At 41.0% G+C, this 16951-nt stretch overlaps 1 protein-coding gene across 1 annotated transcript; it reads left to right on the top strand.

The window, feature by feature from the left end:
* Nucleotides 1-2749: 2749 nt before the first annotated feature.
* On the top strand, nucleotides 2750-16628 carry FNTA (farnesyltransferase, CAAX box, subunit alpha). The gene is made up of 9 exons (XM_072114342.1): nucleotides 2750-3009; nucleotides 3202-3287; nucleotides 3373-3487; nucleotides 4326-4430; nucleotides 8784-8910; nucleotides 10037-10185; nucleotides 10664-10726; nucleotides 11155-11326; nucleotides 16020-16628. The coding sequence occupies exons 1-9, from the start codon at nucleotides 2867-2869 to the stop codon at nucleotides 16158-16160; spliced, it is 1101 nt and encodes a 366-aa protein (XP_071970443.1). The 5' UTR covers nucleotides 2750-2866; the 3' UTR covers nucleotides 16161-16628.
* Nucleotides 16629-16951: the final 323 nt, after the last annotated feature.

Here is a 16951-nt window from a genome sequence, read left to right as displayed (position 1 = left end):
TGATGCTCTTCGGCGCAGCAGCGCCACCTGGTGGACGGTGGAGGAACTACCTTAATAAATCCCGGCCGGACCCGAATCCAGAGCAGAGAACGCGCCGCTGGATCGCGAATGGACCGGGTAAGTAAATCTGCCCCATTGTGTTTGGATTATCAGGGTACATGGTTTATTTACACTTTTTTAGCTTCTAAACATTCTCCAGTATCTGACAGTATCTCAAAAAGAGAAATTAGATCCGTGAAATGGATATAAAGCACAATGACACACAGATGAGGGTGTGCAGTGCTACACACCTCTCTCCTACGCGTGGCTGTATGATCATACAGAGCATACGTTCATGTGCAGGGGCCTTACATAGAATTGAAATAAAGATAAACAACAAAACTGATAGGTATTACTTCCTCCCAAAATTTCTATCGCAATATTAACACGATTATTTCTGACAGTAATGGAAAATAGCAACCAAATGTCTGAATTCTCACGTGAATAGAGTCATCATTTGGCCCTAACCTTGTAGGCTTGAAGTAGGAGAAGCTGCTGAGTTTTTACTCATTTATCACATCATGATTTTAGTGTTAAAAATTGCAATGCAAAAATCAGAAAAGAGCATTTGCACATGCTAAAAGAAATAAGCTTTAGAAGGTCTGTGACAGCATCTTGCTAACTCATTTACGAAGTAGTCCTTACCCATTAAATGTGGAAAATGATGACAATAAATTAGAACCATTATAATGTGGTCTGATTAAAACAAAGGCTTCCACCTACAAAAGTGTTGCAATTTCCATTTACTGTAGATGCACTTTATCTGGATGTGGTTACTAAGAAGCACTAAACTTTGTATATGCACAAATATAATTATACATCTTGAATAATACATAGCTTAGCAATACAACTTTTAAGCTGCATCAGTAGATTTATGCAGTTTTACATTAGGTTTTTTTTTACCTTTTTTTTTTTACACAATTTTACTTCAGTCTAGTGATATTGATAGATTGACCATTTTAAAATGCTTGCCATAAACTTAGGCCATGTATCTATATTTGGATTAGTGTAGGCACATTGGTCTTAAAGGAAACCTACCACTTGAAGTGGCAGGTATAAGGGGGAACTACCGTGCACCAGCTCAGGGTGAGCTGGTGCCGGAGCTTAGTTATGTTAGTGTTTTAAACTGCAGTATCGCGGTTTAAAACACTTTTTAAACTTTATGGCCGAAGCTGCTTCGGCGCAGGGAGGTACGCACAGAAAGGATTAATAAAAATTTATCGGTAGCATATACAAAACCCACAGTTGTGCTATTAAAAACATTTTATCCCAAAAAAATCCATACCCAATACAACTATAGTGACAGAAAAATAAAAAAGTTATAGCTTGTAGAAGACAGTGACAGAAAAATGGCTCAGTGGTTATCATTACATCCTTGCAGCGCTGGCGTCCAGGGTTCAAGTCCCATCAGATGATAGCGATTGATTCCATTTTAAAACAGAATGAAAGCGTATGATGGCCAATCCCATATGTGTTTCTATGCAAACGCATGCAATCAGCAATCAGTACTCATGTCTTGCATTTAGACAATGCAGTACAAGATACCAGGTGCTGGGCGCCGATGGCAAGGGCTATTAACTGTGAGGCCATGCCCCATTTCTCTGAGGCCAGCAATTAATCTGGCACAGCAGAGAACTTTCTAGTTCTTCTTTGCACTGGTTTAAAAACCATCATTTTAATATGTCCCTTCCCTAGGATCAAACAGTAGAGCAAATGTATTTCACTTTTGTAATTTTAACCCCTTACCGACGTGTGACATGGTAGTTCGTGACACATCGACTCCCCCATATTGCAGCAAACACCCAACGATAACACTCGTGGTGACACACGTGGCGTTTTGACACCGGTTTTAGTCCATTTTTAAGCAGTCCGTTAAAAACCGCATGTGTTAAAAACGGCATGCGTTAAAAACTGCATGCGTTTTTTTTTTAAAACGCATCAGTTTTTGACAGGTTTCACCAATTATCTTAATTAAAACAGGTAAAAAAACGGATGCGTTTTAAAAACTGGATGAGTTTTTTTTAACAGACTGCTTAAAAAACGGACCAAAAACGGCCTAAAAACGCAATGTGTGTCACCATCCTTAGGCTATATTCACACTGCCGTTGCCCGCCCGTACCGTACCGTAGCGGGCAACGGCAGTGTACGGGGAGAGGAGGAGGAGGTGAGCGCAGCTCACCCCCGCCCCTCTCCATAGCAACCTATGGCGCACGGCGCCGTATTACGGGAAAATATAGGACAGGTCCTATCTCTTTCCCGGGTACGGAACACGTGCGGCACCGTACCACTCCCGTAGGGTGCCGTGCGCCCATAGAAGTGTATGGGGGACGTATATCGGCCGTATATACGTCGGCCGTATATACGTCCCCCATACGTTAGTGTGAATGTAGCCTTAGTCAGGGATGAGGTCAGCTATCTCAAACTGGGGAAAACCCAATCAGGAAATGCTTTCATTTTCCAATGGTCTTTGAACTTTGTGTACCATCTTTGATACATCAGTCCAACCATCCTGCATATTCACTACAAGTGTGGCCATAGTAGTCACAGCAGGATTTAATAAGTGGTACTGCATAAAAGAACAATGAGCTAAAAGGTAAACACGTACATTAAGCTAGTACGGAATACTACGACAGTTCTAGTTAGCGGAATACAGGTCTTCTAGAAAATGGCTCCCGATACGGACAACTCCAGAGAACGGCGGTTACCCCCTGCTGTTGCTATGTCAGGAGGACATGGAGGAGTGGTGTGGGCTGCTCCCGGCTCAGGTTGATAGCGCAGCTTCCTCTTCCAGAGCAGCTTTCGCTTTCCTCCATTAGGCAGGGTGAGGATGCAGGCTCCGGGGGAAGAAGATGAGATGGTCGGCGGGCCAGGAGGAGCGGAGCAGCAGGACGCACAGTATAAGGAGATGGACGGAGCCGACGACTGTGACATGGAGTATGAGCGGATGTTTGACCGCTACGTTCCCTACAGGTATCACCCGCTTGCAGGGGGTTTACGTACATGGCCAGTGATTACAGTCCTTCACAATATGGAGCTGTGACTGTATCCAGTTAAAGGCCAAGTCCATTCCTTTCTTTGTTTGTGAAGGTGAACTAGCCCTTTAAACTTTATAACGATGACATACAAGTAGTACTTCATTATCAGTAACTACTGTATCCACAGAGAACGCAAAGAATGGGCAGATGTGACCCCAGTCCCTCAAGATGATGGACCAAACCCAGTTGTCCAGATCGTTTATAGTGAAAAGTGTGAGTAAGCCTGGAATCGTGTTGCTTGTTTTGTATTTGTGTTATTCTTTTAAGAATGATGATAATAAGAATTTTACCGTTCCAGTTCGTGATGTATATGACTACTTCCGTGCTGTTCTTCAGAGAGATGAGAGAAGTGAAAGAGCTTTGAAGCTGACAGCTGATGCCATTGAACTAAATGCGGCTAACTACACAGTGTGGTGAGTTACATTCAGGAATGGAGATGTTTAATCATAATAATATTGGCTTTTGGAACCTGTCATTATAATGATACTTGCCATCTGTGAGCATCTGGACTCTTCTTAGGAGCCCACCACAATTTGTGCCTAAAATTCAGTGAAATAATCTCGTATACCAGAGTACAGTATTCAGAATCCAGATATCCACAATCCTGGAATAATACATGTTTTCTCAGTCTATCTATTAACTAAGATATGATTAAACTGCTCTACAGGGCTGCTACCTAACACTATTGCAGCTTTTTATGGTCAAAATTGCAGACTGACTCCCTTGAAAGAGCAAGCTTTTTACTCACATATTTTAGAGCTAGAATTCCTGATTTGTTCACAGCAAAACTGACTTTGTGTTTGTAAATTGGCTCTATGTTCAGAGGAAGCCTCAAAGTGATGAAGATCAGTACCAAAACATATTCTACAAAAATGTAAGACTGGCCCCTTTAGTGACTAGGCTGCGTTGGGCCTTAATGAGCAACACTCTTTATATTTTAGTATGATAGTTGCTGAAAGGTAAGGAGGAGTATCTGCTCATTGGCCTGGTCTGGAAGCCACCGACACACCCTGGGCAAATTTAGTTGCACCTTTACTTATTTTTTTTTTTTTTTAATATGACTGTAGTGTGCTCTGAATGTTGGGGCACTAATATGGTGAGGAGGGGGTAGATTCCATTTATTAAAATTATTGTTGTGTGTGTGTGTTCAATGTATTTTTTCAATTTTTAAAAGACTTGTCATGAATGGCAAAGTGTCAAGTGCTTTTTGCCCATACATGGAAGTAACAGTTTCATTGACTTGTAACTCAGGCATTACAGAAGAGTACTTCTGCAATCTCTAAATAAAGACCTCCGAGAAGAAATGAATTATATAACGGCAATAATTGAGGATCAGCCAAAGAATTATCAAGTCTGGTAAGAGTCTTCTTAATGTCTTACATTGTTGTGAATACAATCTTTTATGCTTACTTGAGTATTAATTGTTTGAAGCTAAAGCCAACATATAACTTGTCATTTTATCCAAACTCTGAATTGCTGGTGCTGGAACCATTTGCGAGCCTTAGTTGCTAGGTTTGAAATCTGTATTCCTTAACAATTATTATTGGGACATAGAAAATTGCAGTACATGCAAAGCATCCAAAAGGCTACTACTTCATCTTTTGAATCATAACTGTGTGACAGAAGTCTACCAACTAAATATTGTTCTACCACTAAATTGTGTAAATTGTGGGGCATAAAGACTTTTTAAAGAATTAAAAAAATTACCAGAGTGTTTCTTAAAGACCCTACAAGTAATAACAGCAGAGGACCCTTATGTCACCTGGACTAGCTGAATACCTTTCTGTATGGTGGTCTCTTCACAAAGGTAGGTGTTAAGCAAATTGGTGGGAAGTTAGGATTCAAAATTTGGCCCTTTAAAAAGTTGCAGTAGTACATTTGTGCTAAAATGTTGTAGTAATTACACAACTTCAGTTGTGAATAGTAGGTTCCCTTGAACAGCCTAAAGAAGTGTGCTTTAATAAATCATTACCAGTATGCTGTCTTGCAACTTACCGTATATACTCGAGTATAAGTTGACCTGAGTATAAGCCGAGATCCCTAATTTTGCCAAAAATAACTGGGAAAACTTATTGACTATAGTATAAGCCTAGGGTGGGAAATGCATTCGTCACAGTCTCCCCAAGTTATGAAATGCCCCATGCAGGCAGCACACCCCAGCCCCAAATGATGAAATGCCATGCAGCTACGTGGTGTATATCAAAAATAAACACTCTGTGCATCTCCTTTCTTTTCTTTGTGTAACAGTGGGCAGAGGTGTGCTCCGCTCACTGGCTCACACTATGATGCAGCGGTGTTGTCAGTAATGATGTCATAGTGTCCGCCGGCGACCAGAGTGTTACATGCACATGTTATTTAATTTATTATACGCTAGTGTATTAACAGAGTTGGGGGTTTTTCAGCACATTTTTTTTTTTTGTGCTGAAAAACTCTGCTTATAAATGGCAACTTTTTCCCGATAATGTTTCTCGTGGCCCTGTTTCGAGGCATCCTCCATAAAATGGGCTTTGATGTGAGATATAAATTGGCTGTATAGTTAAGTCACCTTGGGATGCCACCTTTTTGCTATAATTATTTTTAATGCCCTTATGTCCAAGATCATCCCTAACCAGCTCTCCTCAAGTCTGGTGCATAATGTCAATCGCAGAAGAGCAGGGGGGTATTCGGAGGAAGAGAGAGCTTGACTGCAATGCTGAGCTTTCCGCCACTGGAAGGTGTTTAGCTGCTTGACAACACACTGACAGTGATTATTTGGTAAATTACCAAAGGTTCCCTTTAACCCCTTAAGGACGCAGCCATTTTACAGCTTAAGGCTCAGCCCGATTTTTTGGATTCTGACTTGCTTCGCTTTATATGGTTATAACTTTTGAACACTGTTACTTATCAAAACGATTCTGAGATTGTTTTTTCCCCACATGTTGTACTTCATTTTAGTGGTAAATTTTGGCAGATAAGTTTTGCGTTTATTTACAAAAAAAAGAAAATGTGATGAATTTTTTGAAAAATTTGCCATTTTCGAAATTCTAAATCATCACGTTTTCAGGCAGATAGATTTACCAGCTAAATAAGTTGCTGAATAACATTTCCCATTTGTCTACTTTACATTTTCATAATTTCTGAAATATCTGGATAATTTATTTTGACGTCACGCGGCTTGCAAATAGAATATCGCTTTTCCGGATTTTCAGAATTGACTATTTTGGGGATAAATACAGTTTTGAATGAAATTTTACATATTTAGCATCAAAACCCCCTATATAACCAACCCATTTTCAAATCTGCACCCCTCAAGCTATCAGAAACAGCTTTTACGAAGATTGTTAACCCCTTGAGATCTTCATAGTAATTGAATCAAAATGGAGGTGAAATTTAGAATGGTCATATTGTTCCCTTATACGTTCATTTAGCACCAAAATTTACACATTTCCAAAATATAAAAAGAGAAAACCCACCATACAATTTGTTCTGCAATTTCTCCTGAGTACAAAGACCCCCCACATGTGGCCGTTACTTGTTTTATGGGGGCACAGCGAGGCGCAGAAGGGAAGGAGGGCGCTGCAGCTGCCAGGAATTTAGTTTCCTCATTGGCCCCTTTTGAAGGCTATAACATTTTCGCTTTTTCGTTATTGGGGCCATGTGACGGCATTTTTTTTGCGGGATGAGATGCTTTTTCCATTGTTACCATTTTGGGGTTGGTATCACCTATTGTTGAAAATTTAGGAACTTTTTTTGAGGGCAGGAGTAGAAAAGCATCAATTCTGTACTGGATTTTTGACTTTTTTTTTTTTGGTGTTCACCGTATAGACTAATAGTCATGTTATCTTTATTCTATGGGTTGATACGATTACGGGGATACCAGACATGAATATATTTTCTTACGTTTTACTAAATTTGTCAAACAAAACCCTAATGTGGGGAAAAATCTATAATTTTTGTATTGCCATCTTCCAAGTGGCATAACTTTGTTACGTTTTTGGCTACGGAGCTGGTTGATGGCTTGTTTTTTGCGGGACATGTTGTACTTTGCACCAGTATCATGTCTGAGTACATATGGTTTTTTGGTCGCATTTTATATCATTTTTTGTGGGATTGAAAAGGTAAAAATCATAATTTTTGGAGGGTTTATAACAGTTTTTTTTTACGGCGTTTATCGTGGGGGTTCAATAATGATTTACTTTTATTCTACGGGTTGTTACGGACGCGGTGATACTATATATGTGGGGTTTGTGTTATGATTTAGACTTTTTTTTTGAGTTATATGTCTCTTTATATGTTTTGGGGGTTTGGGGCATTTTTAGTGATTTATGACTTTATTTTTTTATTGAATAACTTTTTTTTTTACTTTTTCACTTTTATACCATGGGACATGAAGAAGCAATCTTCTGATTGCTTCTTCATGATAATATTCTGCAATACTCATGTATTGCAGAGTATTATCAGTGTCAGCCTATGCACTTGCATAGGCTGGCACTTTGCCAGTAAGATGACGTCACAGACGCCATCTTACTGGCAATTCTTGCAGGTAACTCTGGGGTCCAGATCGGACCCCAGAGTTACTATAGCAACGATCGGCGCCCCCCGAAAACGGTTCGGGGGGGCCGATCGTGGGGGAAAGACCCCCCAGATACTTGTTAGATGCCGCGGTCGCGCTGACCGCGGCATCTAACGGGTTAAGCACCCGCGATCGGAGACAACTCCGATCGCGGGTGTTACACTGGGGTGCCGGCTATTAGTTACAGCCGGCACCCCGTGTTTCCCGATGCCGGTTCGGCTCTGATCCAGCCGCGGATCCGCCGCGGAGCGCGAAGGGGTTAAGCCAAGTTTCCTTTTTAAACATTTTTTTTAACACGGATATATGAGGGCTTGTTATCTAAGGGACACATATTTAATTTTTATAGTATTTAAAATTTTTTAATTTTTTTTTCATAACTATAGTAGTTCTTAAAATAACAGTTATGGGAGCCTCTTAGAGGCTCCAGGCTGTCATGGCAACCAATTGCCCCCCCCTAGATCCAAGATAATGGCACCTCAAGTTTGACCATGGCATCTGAAAGGTTAACAACTGGTTGTTAATGGTGGTGGCTGGTATATGATTCAACAATATACAGTCTTACTGCGAGGTACATATACAACACATGTCATGAAAACTGTCTCAATATCACTCCAGCAAAGAAGTGGCAAAGAAAGTAGATTGACATCTCATGCCCGACTAATGATGCCCCAAATTCATCAATCAGTTCAATGCAGTCGTCAGCAAAACTTACTTCAAAATGTTGCATTGCGCAGACTTGGCTAAGCTAAACTCGCTTGTATATGAAGGAATCTAGAGGAGCATCTGAAAACCCCTTTAAATGATAGGGGTCTCGGTGATGAAATCTCCCACAGATCACGAGAACGGGGGTTCTGGTAGGTTCTAAGGTACCTCTGTCTGTCCGCTCGTCGCTCCCCACGATGAGTGGAGCAGGCGTTTGCTCGTGTCAGTTCTGCCCCATTTCTCTCTGTGGAGCTGACGGAGATTGCCGAGCGTGGCGCTCTCATGATCTGTGGGGGTCTCACTGACCAGCTTGTTTGATGGGTAAACCCCTTAATAACTGTTAGTCTTGCAAAGTAAATGTGTGAAAACGATGATGCTTTGTATTTACTGCTATTATGGAATGTGACAAATACTATTGGTATGCTATCAGTTGCTGCATTTCTTTCATCCTTTAGGCACCACAGGAGAGTTCTGGTTGAGTTGCTAAAAGAACCCTCAGAAGAACTTGATTTTGTTGCAGATATCCTAAACCAGGACTCCAAAAACTATCATGCTTGGCAGCACAGGCAATGGGTCATTCAGGTATAGTGTCTCATAATTGGAACCATAATTACTTAGTTTACCGTTTACCCTCACAATTGTCCGGTTCTCAAGTATTTAAAAGGGTTTTCCAGGCCAGTGACATTGTTAACGCATCCACACAGAGAATAGAGCTGTAAGTACAGGAGTGGCCAGCTCAGATGGCTAGAGACATCTAACCCTCCCCCCACCTAACTGCAGCCACAGTATATCCAAGAAAATCTACCATTTGATGCATTTATGATCCAAACATACCTTTAGAATGATGTAGCTACACTGATGCAGAATAATATCTTTGTAATTCCTGAGTTGTAATTTTGCTAATTATTGCAATTATAAAATTCTGTACCTTGGGGAAAACTGGATCCACATTCCACACGGAGCCAAGAGAGGACTAATTAACCTGAGCTGGATCACTCATACACAGACTATGTGGATGGTGCAGAGATTGATTACTTCTGCCTGTCAGGGACAACACAGTGATTACATCCTCCTCTGGTGCAGTGCATAACTAATGTGAAAGGAAAAGCTCAACATTTTATGATGTTTTTTGAGCAAAACCACTCAGCACAGGGATTAAAATAGATATTATTCTGCATCAGTGTAGCTACAGCATTCTCAAGGTATGTTTGGTTCATAATGCATCAAATCAAATGGTAGGTTTCCTTTTAAGGGGTGTGGTTGAAAGATACAGGGGGCATGTTTGCAGGAGGAGGGGGTGTGCCAGTCTGACTTGCTACATAGCATTAACAAGTCACAACAGTAAATGAGGTAGGACCTGCAGTTTGGGTGGCTACTAGATGTGGATGTCAAGTTCTCTTTAAGTTCACGAGAGCCAGCCACTACACAGAAAACTTTTGACTCGGTTAAATGTTGTTTTTGGTTGCTCGAGGCTATGACATCAGCTGTTCAATGGAATATCAATATTTCGGCCCCATTTATCTATAGATGAGTTATCAAATCACTAGCCTGGGAAACCCTTTTAATTTGTGAGACCCAGCTTATTGGGCAGAAGGAAATCTCTTGTTGGCCTCTGCTTCCTGTCTACTATATCTAGACATGGTTAATAATAGGTCTTTATTTCTGGGTTTTTGTTTGTTTTATCTTCTTGATTTTTTTATTTTTATAGGAGTTCAATCTTTGGGATGGTGAATTGCAGTTTGTTGACCTGCTGTTGGCAAGAGACCTCCGAAACAACTCTGCATGGAACCAAAGATACTTTATAATTTCTAATACATCTGGGTATAGCAATCCTCAGATCCTAGAGAGAGAGGTCCAGTAAGTGAAAAGTGTATAGTATTAATAACAAGCAAGTTATATTTATAGGGGGGGTTTTCTGGTAATAACAAGTTAGGCGCATTCAAGTGGTAATTGCTAGATTGGTGGGGTCGAGTACGTATACTACAGCTTTGTACAGTACATGGCAGACCTATAGAACGCCAGTCCAGATCGATCTTTAATGCCAAGAAAATGTTGTCATACAGTGAATACATAACAGTATTATGCTGTGGTCAGTTAATGATATTGTGCTCGACACCGGAAAGCCAATAGGAGGTCACCTCTTAACTATCACACTGTGTTAGGACCTTGTCTTCAAATTGCTGCACTTTAGTGTATAGTGCCTTTCCTGGGTAATAAAGTGTTAAGACAATGCACAATACCCTCCAACTTCATAGACTCTAACGTAGAATTTATTCAATATCATATTATATGGTGATTAAATGTAGGTATTAACAATGTCTATTCATTCTACCAGGTATGCTCTAGAGATGATCAAAGTGGCCCCTCACAATGAAAGTGCTTGGAATTATTTGCGAGGGTAAGATCTGTGCTGATTTATCTATTGAACTTTTATGAAAATTGTTTGTTCCTTTCTCATAGATCAGGATTCTTAAAATCTGTACAAACATTTCACATGTTAATAAAATTAGATGCAGTGCATAGGAAAGACTTGCAGCAAGAAGCCTTGAGTAAAAGAGGCAAAGATTGAGCAAATAATGAGAATAATGCTAGGGAGTGGACCAAAGTTTAGTCTTCCCACAGACTAGGCAATAGTGGGGGACCTTCTTTACCGCATATGAATGAAGCAGCAGACCAGAGTGCTAGACATGTCTTTCTATGGCAGTTCCAATGGAGAGCAATAGAGTAGCAGTATTAAAACAATTCTGCCTTCTACTTTTGGAATATTTTTAATTCTTCTTTGAGAATTTCCAAAAGCTCACATGTTGTCAATTTATTTGTATTTAGAATATTACAAGACCGAGGCATGTCCGATTATCCAAACCTGTTGGAGCAAATCCAGGCTTTGCAACCATCTCACAACTCTCCATTCCTCGTGGCCTTTTTAATAGATTTATATGATGAAATGTTGGAGAAAAAGTGTGACAACACAGAGGACATTTTGAAAAAAGCTCTAGAGGTCTGTACCACTTGTCTTCCAGCTTACAATGTTTCATGAATGCATAGTACTGTGGGGATCAAAAAATGTGAGAAATCCTGCGTTCTCATTTTATCAAGCTGTCCTATCCTTCTTTCTTTCCCCACATGTTAAATAGTCTTTAATATATGCTCGCATATTGCAGCAAAGAATTACCGGTAACACCCGCGATCGGCGCTAAATGTATGAAAACATAATAAAACCTATACGAATTTGGTATCCCCTTGATCGCACTGCCCCAAAAAATAAAGTAGAAGTCTCATTTGGGGCGCACAGTGAAAGCCGTAAAAACAAAACCAACAACAAAACGGTGCAAATGCATGTTTTCACCATTTTCCCTGCATTTGGAATTTTCTTTTCCCACTACCCAGTGCATGGCATGGAATATTAAATTCACTATGAAGTGAAACTTGTTAGGCAGAAAACAAGCCGTCACACAGCTCTTTACATGTAAAAACAAAAGTTATAGATTTTTGAAGGTGGGGCATGAAAAAGGAAATGGGGAAAAAAAACAAAAAAGGGCCAGGTCGTTAAGGGGTTAAAAAGATAAAAGGGTAATGTAGTGATGTATCATCTCAGAGATCTCTCCATATATCTCTATTTATCAGTGGATTAAGCTTGTGTAACTCTATGAAAGCTTTAGAGCAGCTCTTGGTTAGATAAAATGGTCAATAGCCTAGAGCAGTGGTGGCGAACCTATGGCACGGGTGCCAGAGGTGTCACTCAGAGCCCTTTCTGTGGACACCCAGGACAGAGTTCACCAAACAGGACCAAATATATCAAGTCTTCCTGTAGTCCTAGGCAACTTAAGAGATGCTGCTCTTAGCATTATTTTACATTGACACTCCATTGACTGTTTGGAACTGCTTGAAAAGTGAGAAGGTGTTGATCGAACTGCATTATCTTTGTAGGTCATCCTGCTACAGCCACCATTCGTCCTGTGCAGTGAGACCCTGGAGAGAAGCTACAATAATAGTCTGAATTTGCCCACCTTCTTTCAACTGTATTGGTGGCCTTGAGTGGCCGATACAATTGAAAGAAGTGGAAGAACAGGTAACAGTAAGTTACTGTTTAACATGCCACGTTGGCACTTCACGGTAAATAAGCGGATTTTGGTTGTAGTTTGGGTACTCGGGTCTCTAAAAGCTTTGCCATCACTGACCTTAAAGCCAAAGAAAGAACGGGCACTACCAATGTCAATTAATAATGAAATGTCCACGCTTCCCTATTTACTTACATTAGCCAAAAAGAAAAGCAAGGCCTTGTGTCAGGGGATGTCCCTGGAGATGTAGAAACACCATATATAGACAATTTATGGTATTTCCTTGGTGATGCGGTTCCTGCTCTGCCAATTTCCCCATACATCTATGCAAAGGGTTCCATGGCTGGTGTCTCATCTGAGGATTCCCCTGCAGACAGTTACTACCGTAGGAGTATGTAGAACTGCAGAAGTCATTCAGTACTGAAAATGACAAACATGATATTGAACTGTTTTAAATGCATTGTGCAACCCTACATACAGCGTCGGTCTCCCTTCTTATCCATAGGAGGCCCCTGCCGGCGATCGCAATAGAACTCTATGCGGGCAGGAACCGGCCGCTTGAATTCTATTACGGCCGCTAACACTGACTGGCACTGCCGTCTGTGTAAGTGAGACGTGGCCGGGAGAATTTCCCATCGCACGCCGCACTCTGCCCCTGGATGCGCGGCAGCACGGTGACGTCATCACGCTGCCGCGCATCCCTTGCCAGTCTGCGCGGGCGGCTGCAGCAGAAGCAAGAAGAAGGGAGCAAGGACGTGTTAGCGATAGGTGGGTAAGTTACTGTTTTTTTTTGTTTTTTTTTTTATTTGAATGCCGAGGTGAAGGGGGCAGTATAGAAAATGCTGGGGACCTCCTGTATCGAAAATGCAAGGGGGAAGGGCAGGATACAAAATGTAGTGTCAGGGGGCCCAGTATGGAAAGTACAGATGGGAGGGGGACAGCATGAAAAATACAGAGGGACCAGGGAGGGGGAAGGGGCCCAGTATAAAAAATGCAGGATGGAAGTTGCAAAGGGTGAGGGGGGAGTAGTCAACATGCAGGGGAACAAGAGGTGGATTATTCCAGTAAAGTAATACAGGTGGGAAGTAAAAATACATGGTGACAGAGGAGGGTGGCTGCTGAGGAGGGGGGTATGGAAAATACAGGGGGACTGTGGGGGGGGGGGGGCAGGATGGAAAATGCAAAGTGAAGGAGCAATACTGGGAGAGGGAGGATTAGTCCAGTAAGGAAAATAGCTGTGGGAAGAGATGCGGAGGGGCAGTATGGAAAATACAGGGAGACCGGGGATGGGGTATTAAGGAACACAAAGTGTGGGCATTATAGAAAATACTGAAGGAAGAAAGGTGCCCAGGATTAAAAATACGGTGAGAAAGAGGGCACAGTAAATACATTGCCCCTTACATTTTATTTATTGTCCCCACCCCTTTGCAATTTATGTAAATTAAACAATAAACCCCTTTGCCTGTTGCATCGTTTTTACATTAAATTTTTGCTCCCCAGCCTCAAAAAAACTATTACTTTTTCATTTTTCCGTGTACAGAGCTGTGCGAGGGCTTATTTTCTGCATAACAAATTTTATCAGAGACGTTAATTATTATTCCATGCCATGTACTAGGAAACTGGAAAAAAATTCCAAATGTGGTGAAATTGGCAAAAAAAACCCCGAATTTGCGTCACATTCTTGTGGGCTGAGTTTTTAAGACTTTAACTGTGAGCTCCAAATAACACCTCTGCTTTATTCTTTGGTTTGGTACGATCACAGTGTTATACTTTGTCATGCTCCTTACCACATGGATTATACTTAAGAACGGGTCAAATGTGTCAAGATACCTTTCATAATTTGGGGGCTCTATGTAATAATAGAATCAATTAATGTCAGGAAATTATATAGAAATTAATAAATAGGTGATTGGAGGGCACCACATTTTAATTTATTAGAGGTACAGTATCATTTATTTAAGGGCTATAGAGTATTAATAAATTCAGGGTCGCAATATCATTTTTGATATATGCATGCGGCACAGAGTGGTTTAAATTTGGGGGTATATTTGATAATGGAGGCTGCAGTGTGGTCACTTTGTTTATGGGGATAAATATTATCTAGGAGCACAGTGTGGGACATTTCTGTTAGCCAGGTGACATTATATATACTGTAAGTGACTGTGGTATTTTTAGTCGCACAGTGTGGAGATGCGCTGACAGAATCTGAAAACATCTGAATATACTGCATCCTTAAAGGAAACCTACCACTTGTAGTGGCAGGTTTCCGATGAAAATACCGGGCACCAGCTCAGGGTGAGCTGGTGCCGGAGCTTATTTTAGTTAGTGTTTTAAAACGCGGTATCGCGGTTTAAAACACTTTTTAAACGTTATAGCCGGCGCAGGCAGGTACGCGCTCGGCGCTTACCGTGCACGCGGCTACATAGGAAGTGAATGAGAGCCGCGTGCACGGTAAGCGCCGAGCGCGTACCTGCCTGCGCCGGCTGTAACGTTTAAAAAGTGTTTTAAACCGCGATACCGCGGTTTAAAACACTAACTAAAAAAAGCTCCGGCACCAGCTCACCCTGAGCTGGTGCCCGGTATTTTCATCGGAAACCTGCCACTACAAGTGGTAGGTTTCCTTTAAGTCATGGCACTTCTGGACATAAAGTAGAAGTCCTGTATTTTGTCAGATTTCTGCCTCTTTCTGATTATTCCTGTAGTCACTGACTACCTTCTATTGCGAGAAAGCTCTTATCATGTGTAGTGCTTTATCCATAGAGTCGGTAAGCCATGTCTGATTGGGTGACTCATACAAAGCAGCTGGGAGTTTGTGCAGTGATTGATTACTCCTGCCTGTCAGGTACAACACAGTGAATACAACGTTCTTTGGGAGCACTCAGTTCAGGGATTTAATAAGATATGTTTCTGCATCAATGTAGCTACAGCATTCTCAAGGTATGTTTGGCCCATAATGCATCAAATCAAATGGTTGATTTCCTTTTAGTGTGATCCCAGCAGCCTCCGTTTACAAACCAAGAACCGTGCATTAGCAGAGAGGGAAGGAGAAATCAGAACTTTTATATTATATTCTGCTACTTCCCCCTCCAATGCCTATGCATTTCTAGACACCCTTGATATAGGTCGTATTTCTATGTAGTAGTAGGGTGGGCCCCCAGAATCATTTTCCCCTGTGGGCCCTTGGTACCCCAGTCCGACCCTGCCTACATGTACATGAAACCCTTCATGTACCTAAATAAAAACCCAAATGCAAGTAGCCATGATTCCTTACTTCTAAAAATCAACGGTTAAAATTATGTTAAGGAGCCAGAAGGGCTCTAGGGTTGTTACAAGAGCCCCTCAGTGCTGCAGATTCGCAGGCTTTTATTATGAACAGAAGATGTCTCACCCTGCCCCCTGTTTGGTATAAGAAGATTACCACTGTCATGGTGCCTGGATCTATGAGTAAATGTCCCTGGTTTATCCATTCTTGAATTTGATGGTAGGCTTCCTTTGATATCTGATCCATTATTTTAAGACAATTACTATCAGATTTATATAATACATGTTGAATATTTTGTTGTGCAATGAAATGTTCATGAATGTATTACTTTTAATACAAATTTTCATATTTTTCTTTATTTTCTTTTTAAGCTTTGTGAGATCCTGGCAAAAGAGAAAGACACCATTAGAAAAGAATACTGGCGATACATTGGCCGGTCTCTACAGGCAAAATATGATACAAACCTATCACAAAAAGAAGAGTGCAATTGTGTGGAAAGCAACGAGCAATAGACAGAATGTGACTAATATTAACTATATTTAACATATTTTCCTATTTTTACAAGTCTAAAATTAAAATGGCACTGATCAATCTTATTATTTCATTTGCCTGACCCCTGCAATGAAATTTTATAAGCCAACAAAGATCCCTTTAACGGTTTGGGCTGCACAAGTTGCTCATTGTGACAATAGCGCCTTTTGCTTTGCAGTGCACTGTGGCTTCAAGCTTATATACTAGCAACTATTGTTCCTTAGGGCTGCCACATGAAAGCCTGTACTAGTATTTAGTAGAATCATGGTATACTAGTGCATGCAAATAACAGTATTTCTTATTAAAAGGGAACTTCTGAAAGGAAAACGTGAAGACTCTAATAGTTTGCTCTTTAAATATGGTAAAATATTAACCAATATACAATGTTACTCAGAAATCCTCTCTTGAAGTTGGATGTTGCATATAATAAACATGACATCCTGTGGTCACATGCAGAGGTGGGCTTATTGAAGGATAGGCCCTGGACTAAAAAGGGTTTGTGCTACTTGATAAATGTAACATTCTCCGCATCTGACATTCTACCCTGCAATGTCAGTAACCTTCTCCTCTCAACAAAGTAACAAACCCCCTGCCTACCCCCAACATTCTCCTCTTAATGATTTCTCAATTTTCCTTTTCCCCCAACACCTTCCACCAACCTACTCCACCTTTGGCAGAAACATGTGTGGCGTCGCCTCATGTGGAGGAATAGCCAAGGACATCTTGTTAGCTAAATTTGCCAGTGCTGTTCTGTGTACTAAAGCAGAAGCTC

Source organism: Engystomops pustulosus, chromosome 1 (assembly GCF_040894005.1).
Source record: "Engystomops pustulosus chromosome 1, aEngPut4.maternal, whole genome shotgun sequence".
Taxonomy (NCBI): Eukaryota; Metazoa; Chordata; class Amphibia; order Anura; family Leptodactylidae; genus Engystomops; species Engystomops pustulosus.
This window is presented reverse-complemented; position numbering and strand designations above follow the sequence as displayed.

Bases quoted from the DNA above. Each gene is read 5' to 3' on its own strand.
- FNTA (XM_072114342.1), top strand. From the start codon at position 2,867: ATGCAGGCTCCGGGGGAAGAAGATGAGATGGTCGGCGGGCCAGGAGGA. The intron at 3,488-4,325 runs GTGAGTTACATT...CTTGTAACTCAG, and splicing joins GCGGCTAACTACACAGTGTG to GCATTACAGAAGAGTACTTC. The intron at 4,431-8,783 runs GTAAGAGTCTTC...TTCATCCTTTAG, and splicing joins CCAAAGAATTATCAAGTCTG to GCACCACAGGAGAGTTCTGG.